At 40.3% G+C, this 19,914-nt stretch overlaps 1 protein-coding gene across 5 annotated transcripts in view; it reads left to right on the plus strand.

Moving 5' to 3' along the window:
• The first annotated feature begins 11,606 nt into the window (after nucleotides 1-11,606).
• Lrba (LPS responsive beige-like anchor protein) overlaps nucleotides 11,607-19,914 on the plus strand; it is a 542,935-nt gene continuing 534,627 nt past the window's right edge. For 4 of the 5 annotated variants that reach the window (XM_076932607.1, XM_076932609.1, XM_034501062.2 and 1 more), the window contains exons 1-2: nucleotides 11,863-11,998; nucleotides 12,299-12,730. In XM_076932607.1, the coding sequence (XP_076788722.1) occupies nucleotides 12,515-12,730 (216 nt within the window). In that variant the 5' untranslated portion in view covers nucleotides 11,863-11,998; nucleotides 12,299-12,514. Of the gene's footprint in view, nucleotides 11,746-11,862; nucleotides 11,999-12,298; nucleotides 12,731-19,914 lie in introns of those variants that run through there. The other variant, XM_076932608.1, reaches the window with a different exon arrangement.

Below are 19,914 nucleotides of genomic sequence, written 5' to 3' on the forward strand. Positions count from 1 at the left end.
TTTATTTTATGTAGATAGATGTTATCCTGCATGTATGTATGTCTGCTCACCATATATGTTCAATACTCTCAAAGGTCAGGAAAGAGTTTCACATACCCCTGGGACTTGTTGGCCTTGTGAGTGCTGGGAACTGAATCAGGCCCTCTGGAAGAAGAGTTAGTACTTTTAACTGCTGAGCCATCTCTTCAGCCAGACCTCACCATTGTGATTTGAAGCAATGCCGACCAAGTGTTTGCTGCTTTCATGAGCTCCCATGTAGGCCTTGAAATATTTTTAATGATTAAAAAAGTCAGCAGGACATAATTGAGAACTCTGTTTACTACAGATGAAGTCAGAATAATTACTGAAACAGGGACAAAAGGATGAGATGGAAATCAAGAGCATTTTGTAATTTAGGAGCAGTTGAGAGATTCCATAAAGGCTCTTTAGGGTGATGTATGTGTTGTACAAGGTGGGATGGAATTCACTAACTCTCATCTTCATAGCTCTGGTATGAATTTTATATAGCCTTCTTTGTTGGAGATTGGTTTTAATGTTTTGGATTAATCTGGCTCTCCAAACCCGGAATCTGCATGTTCAAACGCTGAAGGTCTTTGTCCCCAATTGGTTTTTGGTTGATCAATAAAGAGCCAACGGCCAGTGGTTGGGCAGAGAGACTGAGGCAGGACTTTTGGATTTGTGTGGGTTAGGAACTGGAAGAGAGGAAGGAGGAGATCACTATGATGGGGATGGGGGTGTGGATGTGAAAGACCAGAACTAAAGGTCCTCCGACATGTGGGAATCAGGGAAAGTGGCCACACGGGTCATTTCCCCAATTGTGTTTAGAGTAGTGGAGATGAAATACAGATTTTAAAAATGTTAACTCAGAAGTACCAGAGGGGGTGTTTATTATCTGCAAAAAAGATTAGAACTGGCTAACCTTTCAGCTAGTCAAGACATTTAAAATTAACTGGCGTGTGTGTATGTGTGTTTCATTTTTGAATCCAAAGAACTCTGGCAGGTGGCTGAGAAAGCAAGCGGTTTAGCTAAACTCACCACTATACTTATTTCATTTACCTACAAAGCTGCAAAGAGGAAGTAGAGAACTGCAAGGCCTGATCAAGCAGAGCAGAAACTGGTACCACCTTGCTGTGGTTTGCTAGTCATCTTACTTGGTGGACAGCTCATAAACAAAGAGAAACCTACTGTCAAGAGTTATCTCTTCAAAGAACAACAGAAGCCAAACATGGGGGACAGAGTGCAATCTTAGCACTCTGGAGGCATATATCTGTGAGTTTGAGGCCAGGTTGGTCTACATAGTGAGTTCTAGGCCAGCCAGGGTTACTTAGTGAGACCTTGTCTCAAACAAAAACAAACACCCAAGCCCCTCTAAAACAACAACAACAGCATAAAAAAAAAAAAAAACAATAACAGAAGGAAAAAGGAACAGAAAATATGTAAAAAAAAAAAAATGCCCTCTTTTGATTTAAGAAATAAATAGGCTCTGTAATCCAAACAACTTTATGTGACTGTCAAGGATGCTCATCAGATAGCTGGTAGATAAGACACTGAACAGACAAGTGCACCAGAAAATGGATTTCCAAACTTTTAAAATAATTATGCTTAATTTATCATAAATTTGCTTACTTTTATTAGGCACTGATTGCCTGTGGCCTGCCATGCTAAGAACATTACTGAAATCCTCTTGGTATAAACATTTTATAGATGAAGAAATGCAAAATTCAATAATTTATTCAGTAATTTCACTAGAGCAGTTGAAATGGCACATGCCTGTAATTCTAGAACTTTAGGAGCAAGAGCAGAGGCTTTAGTACCAAACACCTCACTTAAATACTGCTTCTACATCTTACTGGCTATGTATATGAGAAATTATTTTTGTATGGTTTTTGTTGTGATTGTTGTCATTTTATTTCCTTGAGACATGGTCTCATGTAGTCCATTCTGGCCTCTGTACAGCTGAGAATGACCTTGACCTCTGATTATGAGGTCTGGTTTGATGCTGAGTTTCCTACTTTGTTTGTATTTCTTTGTCCTTACTTATTATTTATTATTTTGTACAAAGACAACTTACTATGTTGCTCAAGTTGATATTTGGGAACTTAAAACAAGAAACAATAAAATCTTTTTGCTTGGAGTCAGCTTGGGCCACTTGAAACTGAGTTCAATTCCCAGAACTTCCATGGTGGAATGGAAAAAATGGCTCCACATAGCTGTCCTCTGTCAATCATCCATCTAATGTAACAGGCAAATGTCTCCACATACCCATCATGTTCATGTGCACAATAATAAATACATCTGTTTGCTTATTCTTTTCACCTTGTTAGCCTTGCCTAATAACGGCTATGGGAAAATAAAAAACCAGAAAAATAAATTCTTTTCTTAATTGCCATCTATCTGTAAAGAAAGCACGAAGGCAGAATGAAATGAGTATGTGAAGGTCGCTGACTAGACTTGTTTCTACTCAAGCTAGTCTCACCTCATTTTCCAGGACTGCAGTTCATGGAATTTTCTTTCTTTTAAGTGTTTACAGTTTGAGTCATGTAACTAGAAATAGATCTTCAGTACTTAGAAGTGTTACTTTCTGTATTAGTGTATTCTCAACTAATTAAAATGACATAAGCAAAATCTGTTTCAAAAAGCTTAAACACAAAGTTTTACTGACAGACAACCTTCATTAAAGAAAGTTTAATTTAGCTGAGGAACAAAGACCTTTTAGTTTTACCTTACAGCATACAATTTTCCCTCTTCTACTGCAGTTTCATTAATTTCCATTATACTCTGGAAATAATAATTTTATAATTATAATGTTAATTATAACTTCTAATTTGCTAATACATTTGTTGCAGAAATCAAGTATTTAAAAGTTTTGCACCATGCTTGTCTTGTGTTGAAATCTAGCAAATGCATTTTCCTTTACACAGAACTCTTATATTTTCCTCCTCATTTAGAGAACTAATGCCTTTAGGAAAAAGTCCAGTTTTAGTGGTAGTATAGGTTATTTCCAGTAACCTTAATAGGTGAAACTAAAAATCTTTGTACAAGTTGATTTTACATAACATTAGACACAGTTAGGAGCAGTGGCTCACACTTCTTGTCCCAGCTACTCAGTAGGCTGAAGCAAGAGGATCACTTAAGCCAGGAGTTCAAGACCTCCTTGGACAATAGAATAAGACTTCAGTTTAATAAACAAACCAAACCCCCTAAATGATAGCTCCTCATAAGCCCTGTGCTATGTTTATACATGCCTGTAATCCTGTCACATAGGAAGCTGATGCTGGAGAACAGTAAACTTGAGGCCAATCTAGGCTATACAGTAAGACGTGGTCTACAAAATACTACAAAAACAAAGAACACTAACAAAAAACACTAACACAAACAGCAGGAATCTCATTAAACTCATTTTTATATATGTCATCAAAGGACTATTATGAAATCAAATAAAAAAAAGAAGGATCTCAGTGGTTATTGCCTTTGTCTCACATAAGAATTAACTAGAGTCACTGTGGTGGTCCATGTCTGTAATACCAGCACTTGGGAGGCAGAGGCAGGCAGATCTCGAGTTCAAGGCCAGTCTGTCTTACATAGCAAATTACAGGCCAGCCATGGCTACATACTGAGACCATGCTAAATAAAACAAAACACCATAAAACAAAGCAATCAGAACTAAAAGAAAAGCAAATAAACAAATGAACAAACAAATTGCTCAGAAAGCTGTAATAAAATCTTGATGTCTGGATTTTATTTATGATTCTAATTTAATGGGTGTAGGCACTGAGATTGAAAAAAGGTGTTAGGTGACATTAAAGGTTTCAATGAGTAAGGTCAAATAGGAAAAAAGATGGCAGAATGAAATGGAGTGGTGCATATGGAAGAGAGAAGGAGAATTAGAGATATGTAAATACAGCTGTGGTGGACAAAAGAGTATGTTGTTGCCACCACTGGGCATGGTGCCTGAGGTGTCAGCAAAGTGGCTCACAGGAAGGACAAGATGGTGTGCAGCAGTCTGGAGCTCCTGCAGGTCCTGCACCTACAGCCTCTTCAACACACACACACACACACACACACACACACACACACACACACACACGGAGAGAGAGAGAGCAAGAGAGAGAGAGAGAGAGAGAGAGACAGAGAGAGAGATATCAGAGATATCAATAACATGATCACTCTGATTCTGAGCAACATCAAGATATCTGAGATAAAGAATGGTTCATTTTCTGGGTTAGGTCTACTCAAAAGACATCTGTGTTGCCACTGGAAACCATGCTGAGCCAACCATGTTGATATGCAGCTATAGGCAGGGATGCTTCTTTTGCCCTGGTTTTGATGACTGCGGACTCATAACTGAGAATGAGAAACATTGGAGGCTTCTGTGCCATTCCCATCCCCTCCAACCCCTGCCCCCAAAAGAAACAGTCCAGACATGAAGCTATTGAAGAGAGTCCTTAAAATTGTGGTAAGGATGGCTGAAGTGTAGCTCTTCATAGTTGATGGCTTCTGGAGGTGGGTGGGGTGGGAAACAACTCAGTTCTCTTTAAGGGGCCACTGGGAGTTTGACCATACTCCAATGAGTTTATGGACTGACTTTCTCTCTCTCTCTCTTTCTTTCTCTCTCTCTCTCTCTCTCTCTCTCTCTCTCTCTCTCTCTCTCTCTCCCTTTCTTTCTTTCTTTTTTGGGGCACAAATGTGGGAGGGTAAACCTGGGAGGAATGGAAGCAAGTGTGATAGGGTACATTGTGTGAAATTCCCAAATAATAAAAATTTGGGAAAAATAAAAAGGTTCCAGGTGAATATAAAGACCGATCACTAAGACCCACTGAACTAGGCTATGACAACTCAAGATGGCATTTTCTATGTTTGAAACTAGCTGCTCAAATATATTCATAGCATATCACATTTCCAGAACAATGTGCAACACACAGTAATAGCATACATGTTTTATGTATATGGTTACAGATGAACAATATCTACGTTTTCATACTCCTTACTAAAGATATTGTGGCATGTGTCTGTGAGGAGATGGATGACACTGATATTTTATCTTTATTTTCTCAACATTCAGAGGAAAAGCATAGAATGAATCACCCAACTTCAATGGATGCTACTCATCTTATTCCATACAATTTTTTTATATTTATACTTTGTGCAAATTATAAAGCAGTATGAAACTACAATCTACCAATACTATACAATGGCTGATTCTACCAAATATGGAGTGGGAGCTGGAAGTTTCAGTGACTTTCTTAAGAGGCTAGTAAAATTCTGTTATTGTGGGAACAAACTCGCGTGGGAACCTGCGGAGAGGCTGGGTCGGGAAGTCCTGTGTGCTGGCCACATGACTGTGGGTCCCAATAGATATGAGAAAATCCGGTTCCAAAGGCTGGAAACCTGGCGGAAGGCCCCAGAAGACACGTGGAGCCCAAGAGTTCAAAGCTTTATTGTTCATGGCGAATGTGGATGGGTCTGGATGGTGCCTCCTCTCCTGTCTTTAGATAACTCATGAAGAGGCCTGTTAGTCACACCCTCTACCTGTAGCTGTAGATGGTGAAGCAAAACCTCTCTGGGAGGAGCTATTGAGCCAAACGCGCCTGCAAGGCCCAGGTTAATGAAGGATGTGGACCACATGGAGGAGTCTGGAATCCGGGGCGTGGGGAGATATATGCCGTCCCTCACAGGCCATGTCCCTCATAGGGGTCACCTGTTGGGTCTCCGGCTATCTCAAACCCAGTGCTCTACTGGGGAGACCAAACCATCTCTTCATGGCCCCACACTTTATTGCTCATAATATTTCCCAGGCAGATAGATGATTGTTCTTAGCATAGAATCTGGTCCTTAAACAAGTTTACCACAGTCTCTCTGTCTCTTCAGCTTAACTTCTAGTTCCATCTAATATACAGTAATGAACAACTTGCTCTTCCCAGGCTTCCTTCTGTGCATGTGTTACTAGAGACTGACCCTAGGTCCTCACACATATTGAGACAGGACTCTATTACTAAACTTCTGTTATATTCTCCCCTTCACTCCCTTAGAGCAGTGGTTCTCAACCTGTGGTTTGTTACCCCTTGGGGGAGGGCTCACATGTCAGATTTCTTGCACATTAGATATCTACATTACAACTCATAACAGTAGCAAAAGTACAGTTATGAAGTAGCAAAGGAATAATTTCATGGTTGGGGGTCCCTACAACATAAGGAACTTTATTAAAGAGTTGCAGTATTAGGAAGGAGAACCAGTGCCTTAGAGGATACATTCTAAAAGGTGCAGCCTACTGTCAATTAGAGTAGATACTTCGCCTTTGCTCAATACTTTCTTCATTTTCATTTAGTGTATTTGAGAATGTATGTTTCTTTGCAAAGAAAACAATTTGGATTACTTGTAAGGAAATGAGTGTTTCCTTTAATAAAACTAAATGCAGTTCTCATTTAGAAAGAAAGAAAATCCTAGTGCCAAATTCTTCTATCTTTTAACCCCAAATGTGATTCCATACAAATCATCTTTTTCTTGTTCTCTGACTAAACATAGTGAAAACCTTCTGCAACATGCAGGCCCAGTTATAGGGAATATGAATTGCAGCATAGCTATGACCTGCAGTATTTGAACATTTTTCTTCTGGACAAAGTGATGGTAACTCAAAACTTGAGAATTTGTTTTACCTGATGTTTTGTCTTCAGACTAGATGACAAATAATTCAAGACCCAGTTGCTTACATCAACAAGTATCTACTATTCTCTGTGGGTCAACAGGTTCTGTATGAATTCTGATACACGTTGGCTAGGGCTGTAATCTTCTCAGGGCTGTGACTAGAACATTCAAGATGGATTTACTCACATGGCAGGTAGTTGGGTATGGTTGTTTGCTAGATAAACAGCTTGGGATGTTGGCTGATGGGCCTGGATACTATTCTACGTGGTTTTGTCTAATAGTTTGGGTCCTAAGAGAGATTGTTCCAAGCACACTACCATATGCAGACATAATTTTCTTCTCCACTTGGAGACTAGCAAGTAGTTCAAATAGTCTACTTTCCAGTCTTATTCCGAGCATAAAAAGTGCAAACATCTCCTTTCAAAGGAAATCTTTGTTTTTCAGAGACCTTAGCTAGGCCAGAATTTCAGACTAAAACTGACAAATGTAGTTACTTTCCCTAGTGATATGTGCTCATATAGATTTAGTTACAGGATTGTAGCTCAGTGATAGTGCTTGTTTAGTATTCTCAATGGCTTGGGTTCCATCTCCAACACTGAAAAAAAAATTTAGTGTTGGAGTGATATCTCAGGGTAGAACATTTCATGCAGTCTAATGGCACTATCAGGAAGGAACAGGATGCACGAACTACTTTCTTTCACATTACTTAGGAGGTGTGGTAGTACACACTTTAATCTCAGCACCTATGAGGCTGAAAGGAGATTGGAGCAAGTTTGAGACCAGCTAGTGCTTCATAGCAAGAAAGTCTCTAAAACTCAACCAATCAACAAAAGTCAGTAATAAATACTACTAACTTTTGAAGTTGTATTTAATAATAAAAGTAATGTTTGCATAATCTGCCAGAGGGCTCAGGTCTGGAGAAAACTAATTCCAATTCTCTTGACCAACCACAAATACATGTACTTATGAACAACACTAAATAGACTCAGTAATTTCAAGTTCAGCAATAATTAAGGAAGAAACAGTCTTAAATTTTGGAGGAAAAGGGGGGTAGGAATGATGTAATTTAAGAAATAACTTAAAAAATGTTTGCCTTTCTTACAATAAGAAGCAAGTTAGAGACATGAATTTTCAGCCTATGTTTTCATAGTGTTAAAGAATAGTTAAAATTCAAATCTGGAGGTACACACCGGTGCACTGCCAATCACATAGGTTGTACTTTCCGTGTAAGTTATCTTTTAACCTATATATTTACACAATGCCAAGAAGTTACAATTGGGTGGACTGTTTTTCTGATAAAAGAAAATTCCATCTCATCTCTGTTCTCATTTTTTTCTTTGTATGTAGGTAAGAGTTCATAGATCAATAATCTTGATTTCAGTATGAAATTACATTCTTTTTGCTTGAGTTCTTCTGAGTTATGCAAAAAGCTTCCTGTTCTGAATTCACCTTCCTTTCCTCTTTCTCTCTCTCTGTACTGGGGACTGAACCCAGGACCTCATACAGGCTGGGAAAGCATTCTTTACTAATGTGATATATATTCCCAACTGTTTTTTAAATTTTTTTTTTATTATTTTGTGTGCATGAGTGTTTGACCTGAGGTATATATCACATGCATGCCTGGTATCCACAGAGGTCAGGAGAGGGTGTCAGATCTCTTGGAATTGGAGTTACAGATGGTTGTGAGTCCCAAGGGGGGTGCTGGAAACTGAATCCCAGTCCTCTTAACAAATGGTGGTGGCAAGTGCTCCTAACTTCTGAGTCAACTTGCCATCTCCTTCAACACATTTATAACTTTTTAGTTTCATTAACTTGTCTAGGTAGGCCTTGACTTTGAGATCATCAAGGCTTAGCTAGAATTATAGGCCCGAACACCACACCTAACTCCTCTCTTTCTTTTGTTTTCTGCTATGGTTTTAATGTATGCTTAAGATAAGGAAAATTATATATATATAAAAAAATCTTCGGACTTAATCCCAAGACATTGATATCAGATAGATACAAATTAAAAGGCAACAAGAAAGTGGAACTAAGTTTCAGTTTCAGAAACCTCCTAAGAAAAGCAGGCAGTGACAAAAGTACTGGAAATGACTTTTTAAAGTGTGTAATTTGTTTTGAAATAGTTAGATAGTTGACTTGTATCTACTTCTGTTTCCCAGGTAAAAGAGCATTACCAATAATCTCAGAAATGCATGAGACACATGCCTGGATCCTTGAGACCATGGGGCTGTGACCATTTTCATTCTTGCTATCCTTCTGCTTCTTTCATTGGAAGGTATTTATCAACAAACTATAAACCAGATATAGTAACTTAAACTATATGCCCAAACCCAAGGAAACAAAAATCTTACCAGATGATTTTGGTAGCCTAATCATGGCTCCCACATTCAAAAATAGAAATTGGTAGGTCAAGTGAATGTTACCTTTGCAGAAGGTAAGCTTACACCTTCTCCAATTTTCTCATCTCCCTCCATTTTCTCTCCTTTCTCCCTTGTATGTATGACACAGCTATAAACTTAGCTGTTGATAGCTCATATGAAGGCTTTTAACTAGACAAACTTCCATTACATCTAACTGATAAAAAACTGTTTTCATACCAAAATATCCATGATAGCAGAATTTTCCTCACTTCCAATGGTAGCAAGAGCTTTCAGGATTAAAGCAGATGACTTCAGGGTTTGATTTAATCCCCGTTAGTATAGGATAGAGTACTTACAATACACAGTATATTAAAAAACTTATGAATTGATGGGCAGGCAGTTTAGCTGGAAGCATCCTTCAGGATGTTATACATCTAAACGGCAATCTATGGGGATTGTACTTTAACCAGGGCTGGGCTAGCCCCAGCTTCCTCTTCTGCTTTCATTGTGCTTCTTCTTGCAGTAAACCTCCTAAGAAAAGCAGGCAGTGACAAAAGTACTGGAAATGACTTTTTAAAGTGTGTAATTTGTTTTGAAATAGTTAGATAGTTGACTTGTATCTACTTCTGTTTCCCAGGTAAAAGAGCATTACCAATAATCTCAGAAATGCATGAGACACATGCCTGGATCCTTGAGACCATGGGGCTGTGACCATTTTCATTCTTGCTATCCTTCTGCTTCTTTCATTGGAAGGTATTTATCAACAAACTATAAACCATAGTAACTTAAACTATATGCCCAAACCCAAGGAAACAAAAATCTTACCAGATGATTTTGGTAGCCTAATCATGGCTCCCACATTCAAAAATAGAAATTGGTAGGTCAAGTGAATGTTTTCTTGATCCTGCAGGGACCTCTCACTCCCTTATTTCAGACTTACACAATGACATCTGAGGAGTTTCCTCTCCCACCTCTCCTTTCAGGGATTTTAGCAACAGGAGACCAGTAATATTACCTCCAACCCCAATCAGCACAAATCAGCAATTCACAGAATTAGAAAAATGTCTGCCTTATCTTTGGAATTTGTAAATCCATTTTGAGGCAACCTAGTTTCCTTTAAGAAGCATCTTATTGAGTATTTTAAAAAGGTGCAACACTAAACACACTTCTTTGCTAGAATCTTTTCTGATGTTTGCTTCTTTCAAGTATTCATGTGATAGTTAAAACTGTCTATTTTCAAGGATGTTTCAAATAATTCCTTTTCCACTGAATCATTTCATTTCTCAAACTGATGTAAGGTTTTTGGATTTCTTCAGAGTACTTTGTTTAGTTCATCCCGTTTTTTTTTTTTTTTTTTTTTTTTTTTTTTTTTTTTTTTTTTTTTTTTTTTTTGCTTCACTTTTATTTTTAGGAACCTAGAAGTATTTTAGACACGTACTTTAAATTCTTTTTTTGTTTTTGCTTTTTTGAGACAGGGTTTCTCTTTGTAGCCCTGGCTGTCCTGGAACTCACTCTGTAGACCAGGCTGGCCTGGAACTCAGAAATCCGCCTGCCTCTGCCTCCCAAGTGCTGGGATTAAAGGCGTGCGCCACCACTGCCCAGCACGTACTTTAAAGTCTTATCCCATATAATAATAATAGGTTGAAAAACTACCTCCTCTATGCTCATTTTACTTTCTACTGATGCGCCAGGATTAAAGCTTTGCCATTATCAGAGGCAGTGAAGAGAATGAGAGTATTAGACTACGACAATTTGTACTGGCTTCAAACCCTCATCTATCTATATATTTTTAAAGCATCTTTAATGAGGCAAACTTAACTTTCACACTGGAAAACTGAGAGGAACTCCCTTTCCCAGTTCCAGAGCCCCGTGAATCCCGCCTTCACTGCTCAGAGCAGCTGTCTGAGGAATGAATCCTCCTTAGAATGTGGGAGAGCTTTGCTGGGGCGGCAGCTGCAAGGCAAGGAATCCTCCCAGTCGCTGTCCCTCCCCTCCGAGCCGGGCAGCTGCCAGGGCATCCCAGTGGAAATCTTTCCCAGTCTACGCCAGCGCCGCGGGCGGGCAGCAGCTGAGCTCAGCCAGGGGTGGAGACTGCTCCCTGGAGGCTCCAACGCCGCCACCTCAACGACTCCTAAGTCCCTCAGGTGTCCTTCTCCAAGTCCAACAAAAAGACACCTTGACAACGTGGGGCGGGTTCCCTCGGCGCCCGGAGACCAGCCCTAGCTTAACAACACCCTCCTCGCTCTCCCCGAAGCACAGTCTAAGGGAGAGTACGAGGGGAAGCGCGCCGCTCGCCGCATTACCTGAGCAGCGCGCTCCCGAGGCGCGCTCCCGCCCGCGTGGCACCTCCGGGGAGCGCGTGCTCGGCTCCCCTGCTCACTCGCGGTTCCCGGGCCCGCCCGCACGTCCCCTACCGAGCCGCCTCCGCCTGGGCGCCCGCCCGCCCCGCCACCCCGCGCGCTCGCGCACGCGCACGCCGCGCCCGGCGGCCCTCGGCGCTGTCATGGCGGCGAGGAGCAGCTTCAGTAGGCACAGGGGTAGTCCCGCGCGCCGTGGCCCGGCGATCAGTGGCAGTAGCATCCTCGGCCACCGCAGCAGCACGAGCCGCGGCGTCGCTAGGGCCTGCAGTAGCTGCTTTTGCAAGGGCTGAGCGCAGGGGTGGGGCGGCCTAGGAATCCATGGAGTTCTAGGCAGCCGCGGGCTCCCGGGGAGCGGACTAGGGAAACTTGAAGGCTGCGACCAGGTGCATTGACCTTGCTCTCCCCCGCCCCCGCCTCGCAGTCGCGTCGGGCCTGCCTTCCCGCCCCAGCACACGCCTCCCTTCCTCTCCTCAGCGAAGCTCAGGTGCCCGGGCGAGGTGCTCCACTCCTCCCCCTGGGCCGAGCGCTGAGGAGAATCACCGCCCCCTTCCCCCGCCTTTTCCTGCCCTGGATCTCCGCCGCCACCTCCGTCTGGCTGCGCCCCGGCGGGGGTGAGGACGAGGCCGGAGTCTCTGGGTGAGGAAGAACTTTGGACCTCCGTGGTCGCGGGGGGCCCCCTCCGCTGCCCGCGACACTTCCCCGCGGTGCACCTGCCCTGCGCCCACCACCTGCGCGGGGTGGGGGAGGAGGGAACCCGCTCGCCGGCCTGGAGGACCCGCCTTCGGCGGACCCGGCTCTGCAGCCCGGGAGGAGCGGCCGGCTGGCCCTGGGGTGCCCTTAGTAACTTATTTGACAGACAGTAACTATTTCCCTCTCCTCCCTAAAAAATCCCACGACAGACTTACCCTATTTAACAAATGTTTAATCTTCCAATAGGGTTTGGCGTTGTTGTCAGCCTCCGGGAGTGAGATTGGACAAATAGTCTCCAAGAGGAGGAGGGCGACGCCAAGGACTTTTCCTGCTTTTGGGGTTTCTCCTCAAGTTGGAACAGAGACCCTTTTTGGTTTAGCGTTTGCGTGTGTTGTGCCGCCTCTCAGTGCAGCGACTGCTGGCTCAGGGTGACTCTGACTTGTCCTTTCTCGTGGACTACTAATGGCTAGTGAAGACAATCGTGCCCCTTCCCGGCCACCAACAGGTGATGACGGGGGAGGTGGAGGGAAAGAAGAAACCCCCGCGGAAGGGGGTGCCTTATCTCTGAAGCCGGGGCTCCCCATCAGGGGCATCAGAATGAAATTCGCCGTGCTCACGGGGTTGGTTGAAGTTGGAGAAGTGTCCAATAGGGATATTGTAGAAACTGTCTTTAACCTGGTAAGTAGATAAATATTTTATAAGCATATACTTTTCTCGGTGAGTTGGGGAACAAGACGAAGCTGGGGTCATGTGCTTCACTCAATCTAATGGCTTTTTCCACGGATAGAGACAAAATTCTACTTGACCTAAATGAAGCAATTACTTGTATTTCAGTTTAAAGAGAATTATGCAAAATTTGATGCTTCAGGTTTTGAATGAACATGAGCACTTTTGTGCTAATTAAGCAATTGTTGGTGTGGAAGTATAATTGTGTCTTTGTGTGTGTGTGTGTGTGTGTGTGTGTGGGTCAAGTATTCAATGGAGAATTTGGCTGTAACTTTTTACCTCTTAGAAGTGTATGTTTAAGCTTGCATTTCCCATTCATATTCTGAATAAGTTACTTTTTTTTTTTTTTTTTTTTTTTTTTTTTGGTCTTGGGGGGCTAATGTGAGTCTTTGCCTAAGTTACATTTTGCTATAGTTTTAATCACAGAATTCATGTTCATAGTACTGATATAGGCTAACTTATTGCAAATTAGTATTTTTAGAAATTTTGGCTACTTTTAGTTTTAGAAACAACTAATCAAGGTTAGTTAAATTTTGGAGTGGGTTTAGGGTTATCTTGTGATAATTGAATGACAATTTGAAAAAGGCCTGAGGCAGCCACAGTATGAGCTTGACGATTTTGTTAATTTGTGTTTATCATTGGAAGAATTTATCAGATTTGGTCATTGGAAGTTGTTGGTTATACTATGGTGGGCAATGACTTATTTTAAGTGGATATGAGTACTTTCTTTTTCTCTCCATTCCATTTTTAGAAGTTACCTTTTAGACTTTAATTTTCTGTTGCTTGTCAACTTAAAAGAATCAAAAAGGAGTTTGGCTTTAAAGTAATTTTCTTTCACTCAACCAGTGTTAGAAGATAATACATGGTGCCAGATATAAATGTGCAGTAGTTGTAATACCTGTTTAGTAGCCATCCTTTTTGCCTCTATATTTTCAAGGTTAGATTTGTTTTATTTCAGGCACTTAATTATTTCCTGTATTAGGCCTTTACTTTTAGTCTGGTTATTTGCAATACAGGTTCTAGAATAACAGGATAGGTATAGGTGAAATTCACTTTCTTTTGAAGCATAAAACTTTAAACCATATTTTATTTCTTTATTAGATTATTGTATAGTGACTTTTGATATAAATACTGATAGTCACATACATATACACACATTTTGAAACTAATGATTGAAATGTATATGTTATTGAATATTAGAATAGTGTAGTGCAGTGAACTCTGGCATCCATCATCCAACTTCAGTATTTTGGGAATATTTTGTGTGTTTGAAACTTTCAACAGTGAGCTTCCAGATGAAACGGAAATTCATCTATCCCTTTACCTCAAAAAACAAATTTTTAAAAATTTAATTTTGGTTTCTCCTTCTGAACCTGATGTAGTTTGGATGGTGCACAGAAATCTTGTAGTGATATAGTCCATACTTAGTTGTTTCTGTGTGAAAACACAACAGTTTTTGGCAGGAAGATTCAGACTCCTCTATTCTTTACAGTGTGTTATGTTGGGGTGGATGACCAAACAGGAATCACTTGCATTTTTATCGTTAAAGAAAATGTAAATTTTTTATTAATAGTTTGCTGAAGGGTAGTCTTGATACGAATTCTAAGGTTGGGCCTGTCATCATTGCATGTTGACAGTATAGAAACATGGAAAGTCTGTCCCTTTTTACATCCTTTTCAGCAGCTTCCCCTCTTTTGAGTATGGTGGGCAGAGTGGCTGAGAGGAGCCAATGGCAGTTCTTTCTTCTGTCATCATTTAGAGTACCTTTTATGATCAAAATATGGGCTCTAAGAAAATTATGGGAACCAAGGTGTTGGTGGTTCAGCTAGTTCATCTCACTGCTAGTATTGTTGCATCTAATATTTCTTAGTGGACATGGTGTGAGTTGTGATTCTGTTCCAAGGAAGAACATTGTTCTGTGCCAGGCAGTGGACCAAGTGGCCTTATTATTTAACTCCTCTCTAAATAACATAATTCATATGTGCCATTTCAAAGATTGGAGATCAAGATACTGGAAAATTAAATATATAGATTGCTACACTTTGGTTTTTAGGATTAGTCTTTTCAGGAATATATCTGTCACATGAATTGGCGTGTAGTTGTTTTCATCTCTAAGCAGGTATTTGTACCTTAGGCATTGCTTTCCTCAAGGACACAGAAGTCATTATTAGTCTTGATAAATATTCATGGCTGACCCTCCACCAGTGGATTTTACTCTTTTTTCATCTAACTAAAAAAGCTTTTTACACTTAAAAAAAAAAAACCTTAAAAGCAAACACATTTTTTGTTGTTTCTCATTCTCATTGGTTTCTCATTCAGTCTGTGCAGAGAGTTGATTAACTTTTTTTGTATGTGTGTATGCATGTATGTGTTTATGTATTTGTGCACTGCTATATGTATGTATGTGTGTTTATGTATTTATGCACTAGTGTATGTATGTGTGTGTATTTATGTATGTATTTGTGCATCAGTGTATGTTTATATGTAGGCCAGAGATTGATGTCCAGTGTTGTCCTTAATCACTCTCTACCTTATTTACTTATTTACCATATTTTCTTTACTGTTGTGTGTGAGCATGTATATGTAAGTGTGGGTGAGCATGCCAGGGACAGGTGTGGAAGTCAGAGGGCAGATTTTTGGGAGGTGGTCCTCTCCTTCCACTTCCATTTCTCCTACTGTTTGTCCGCTCTGTGTAGTTTAGTCTAGCTGGCCCTTGCACTATAGGGTGATTCTCTTTTTGTCTCCTAGCTTGCTGAAGGAGTGTTGGGATTACAGATATGAGTCAGGACATCTGACTTTTTGTGTATTCTAGGGATCAAAATCAGATTGTCACCCCGTGCTTATACCAGTTGAGCCATATGACTGGCCCCATTTTTTTTTTTTTTTTTTTAAGACAGGGTTTCTCTGTGTAGACTAGGCCGGCCTCCAACTTGAGAGCTCCTCCTACCTCTGCCTCCTGAATGCTGGGATTAAAGGTGTGTACCACCACTGCCCAGTATTCATCCATCCATCCATCCATCCATCCATCCATCCATCCATCCATCCATATTTCTATCTGTTACTGAACTTGGAACTCGTGTATTCAACTAGAATGGCTGGCCAGCAAGCTCCAGGGATCCTCATGTCTCTACCTTCTTAACACTGGAGTTCAGGTACATGCCTTTCATGTGGGAGTTGGGGACTGAAGTCTGATCGTCAAGCTTGCATGGCAGGCACATTGCTGACAAAAATATTATCCAGTTCAATCTTTTTTCTTCCTCCTTCCCTCTCTTCTTTCCTTTCTTCCTTCCCTTCCTTTGTCCTATCTTTCTGTCTTAAGACAGGTTCTCATTATGTATACTTACTTGATCTGATTCTGTCTACATAGACCAGACTGGCAGAAAACTTGTTAAAATCCTCCTGCTTCTGCCTCCTGCATGCTGGAATTATAGGTCTGTACCTCTGTGAGGGGTAACAATCTTTTTCTTAATGGTACATTGAATTAAATCTTCCAAAATTGTGAAAAGTAGGAAACAAGCAGCAGAACATGAGACATATGTGAGTCATGAAATTACAGAAGTGTAAGCCCTGCGAACCTTCATTTGTAGAGAGTTAGTCTCTAGTGGAATTTTCATTCTATGTTTTTGGGGTATTACTTTAGTTAGGGTTACTATTACTGTGATAAAACACCATGACCAAAAGAAAGTTGGGGGAGGGGGAAGGGTTTATTTGTCTTCCATATCACTGTTCATCAGTGAAGGAAGTCAAGACATAAACTCAAAGAAGGCAGCAACTTGGAGGTGGGGAGCTGATACAGTGGGAGCTGATACTCCTGGAGGAGTGCTGCTTACTGCCTTGCTCCCTATGGCTTGATCAAGCTACTTTCTTATGGACTCCAGAATCACCTGCCCAGAGGTGGCACCACTCCACAGTGGTTTGGGCCCTCAATCAATCATTAATTAAGAGGATGTCCTACAGTCTTATGGAAGCATTTTCTTAACTGATGCTCCCGCTTCTCCAGTGGCTCTAGTCTATGTTGATGTTGACATAACTTTTTCCATTTTTTAGGCGTATTAAAGTAGGAATACATACATTCTTTCTTCCCTGTTTTTTCTTTTTTAAATTAATTTTATTTACATGAGTACACTATAGCTGTCTTCAGACACACCAGAAGAGGGCATCAGATCACATTACAGATGGTTATGAGCCACCATGTGGTCTCTGGGAATTGAACTCAGGACCTCTGGAAGAGCAGCCAGTGCTCTTAACTGATGAGCCATCTCTCAAGCCCCCTTTCTTCCCTGTTTTGAGAGATAAGATCTCCATGTGTAGCCCACGTTAGCGTTGGATTCCGGGATTCAAAGTGATTTTTCTATCCCAGCCTCCCCAGTAGAAAGGCACATACCACTGTACCTAGCTTAAAACATGTTCTATGACCTTTTGTTCTTTTATTTATTTATTTATTTATTTATTTTTTACTGATTAAATATTTGTTACTTTAAAAGATAACTTTCTAATGTTAAAAAACAGCCTTTCCAGAGTTGTCCAGATAGTAAGTGGTAACATCTGGCTTCATAGAATGTTGCTTCTCAACTTTGCTCATGTAGCTTGACCGACCTGTTAAATTCCTTTGAAAGTTACTATTTTTTTTTTTTTTTTTTTTGGTTTTTCAAGACAGGGTTTCTCTGTGTAGCCCTGGCTGTCCTGGAACTCTCACTCTGTAGACCAGGCTGGCCTTAAACTCAGAAATCCGCCTGCCTCTGCCTCCCAAGTGCTGGGATTAAAGGTGTGCGTCACCACTGCCCTGCTGAAAGTTACCATATCTTGTAATTTCTTTTCCAAATCTGCTTCTCAGTTAAATTTTGATGAATAGGACACTGGTGTATCCTAGCATTTCAAAGTTCTCCACTTTTATATTTATCATGTTGCAATTTAAAACCATTTCCTTTTGTCTTCAATTGTGTGTTTACTTATCAGACAGTGGATACAGAACAATTAATATTTTGGCATATTTCAGGAACTTGCTGTAGAGTAGGAGATTTTTACTATTCATCTAAAGCTACTCAGTGGTATTTAAGTGAATAATGTTTCTCTCTTGGGCTAATGACAAATATATGTTTTCATGCATTTATTTATTTATTTTTGTGATAGGGTCTTGCATTAGTCAGGGATCTCTAGAGTAACAGAGCTTATAGAGTGAATCTTTTTATATGTATATGGGGATTTATTAGAATGACTGTGGTCCAGCCAATCCAACAATGGTTGCCATAAATGGAAGGTTCAGGAATTTGTAGTTGTGCAGTCCATGAGGCTGGATGTCTCAGCTGGTCTTCAGTATGCCAGAATCCTGAAAAAGTAGTCTCTAGTGTAATTGAAGGAATGGATTTATCAGTAAGGTGACAGCAAGCAGGCAAAGAACAGAGGCTTCCTTCTTCCATGTCTTTATTTATATATAGGCTTTCAGCAGAACATGTGGCCCCGATGAGAAAGGAATTTTTCCATCACACACACACACACACACACACACACTCACACACACACAAAAATCTGGATTAAAAGTATGTCTTCTCACCTCAAGATCTGGATTAAAAGTACATCTTCCTACTTTAAAGATATGGATTAGAAGTAATTTTCCCACTTTAAGCAAAAATCCCTCATGGGTGTGCCCACCATTTTTGGTTTTAGTTAATTCCAGATGTAGTCAAGTTGACAAATCCCCTTTCTTTTGGGAGTTTTTGTGGTCCTGACTGTACTGGAACTTGCTATATAGATCAGGCTGTCCTCAAATTCAGAGACCCAGCTGCCTCTGCTTCCTGAGTGCTGGGAATAAAGATGTGTGCCACCACCCAGCTGGTTTGTTTGTTTGTTTGTTGTTGTTATAACAACAACACCCCTATGTAATATGTAGCCAGGCTGATCTAGAACTTGCTGTGTAGTCTAGGCTAGTTAGGCTAGTTTTGAGTTTGAGATTTTCCTACTTCATCTTCCTAAATACTGGGATTACAAGTATATAATAAAACCATTATGTACATCCTCTGATTTTTAATTTAAATGTTACAGCTTGAGAAATGGACTCTTATGTCTTATTATTTGTTGTGTAGCAATTAACTTTATGTTCTGATAAATAGAGGAGCTAGGTATTAAATAAATGTTTTTATTGATGGTTATAGAATAACCTTTGTTTACTTCAGAGGGCAACAGACATTCTAGCTGATTGATGTCTTGCTGTAATGTGGTCTCAGTGTTGTTGCACATCTTTAGTTTTTGGAGGGAAAAATTAGAAATATAGTTTAAAAAAACTTTAAAAATAAAAATAACATTTAAAAATTTTATGTGGACTGTATAAATCCATTGTTGATTACTTTTCAGACTCTTAAATGAACTTTAGTATAAAGATAACTTATCCACTGGGTTTCTATTAGTCACATCAGGATCTAGATTACTTCCTCCATCATCCTACCTATACGTTTAAGGATTAGAAGAAATCTACTCTAGAACATTCTTGTTGATTATCTTTTTGTGATTGGTATTAGTGATAGTGTGCCCAATTGCAGTTGGGCACAGTCTTTTAATTCCAGTACTGGTGAGGCAGGGGCAAGCAGATCTCTGAGTTCCAGGCCAGTCTGTTAATCAGAACAAGTTCCAGGTTCACCAGGGCTACACAGAGAAACCCTGTCTCAATAACCCGATAAAACCCAAAAGAAAGAAAACAAAAGAAAAACCCCAGCAACCCTCTACTCGATTGCTTTGAGCACAATAAAAAGGATTTATGAACTTACTTATCTGGAGTCCAAAGGTAAGGTGAGACTTCAAGTAACAGTTTCATTTTGTTTCTCTTTTACTTTTCCTGATTTTAGCTACAGTTTGGTGTATTCCTTTCAAGCTGTAGTATGGTTGCCAGACAGGACAGTGGCACCTCTTGTGTCATTATACACATCTTTTGGTGGAGTGTCTGTGTCTTAATGTTCTGAACTAATTGGACTATTGACCAGTGAAATGAGTTGATGAGATCAATCAGTATGTTTACTTCATTTACATAATTCAGTTGTTTTAAGTCTATTTATAGAGCTTTGCAACCATTAGTATATTTTAATTTTATTATCTTATTTTGGAATATTTACATTCTGAGCTCAAGACATTAAGATAGTTTCCCTCTT

This window comes from Arvicanthis niloticus, chromosome 4 (assembly GCF_011762505.2).
Source record: "Arvicanthis niloticus isolate mArvNil1 chromosome 4, mArvNil1.pat.X, whole genome shotgun sequence".
NCBI lineage: Eukaryota > Metazoa > Chordata > Mammalia > Rodentia > Muridae > Arvicanthis > Arvicanthis niloticus.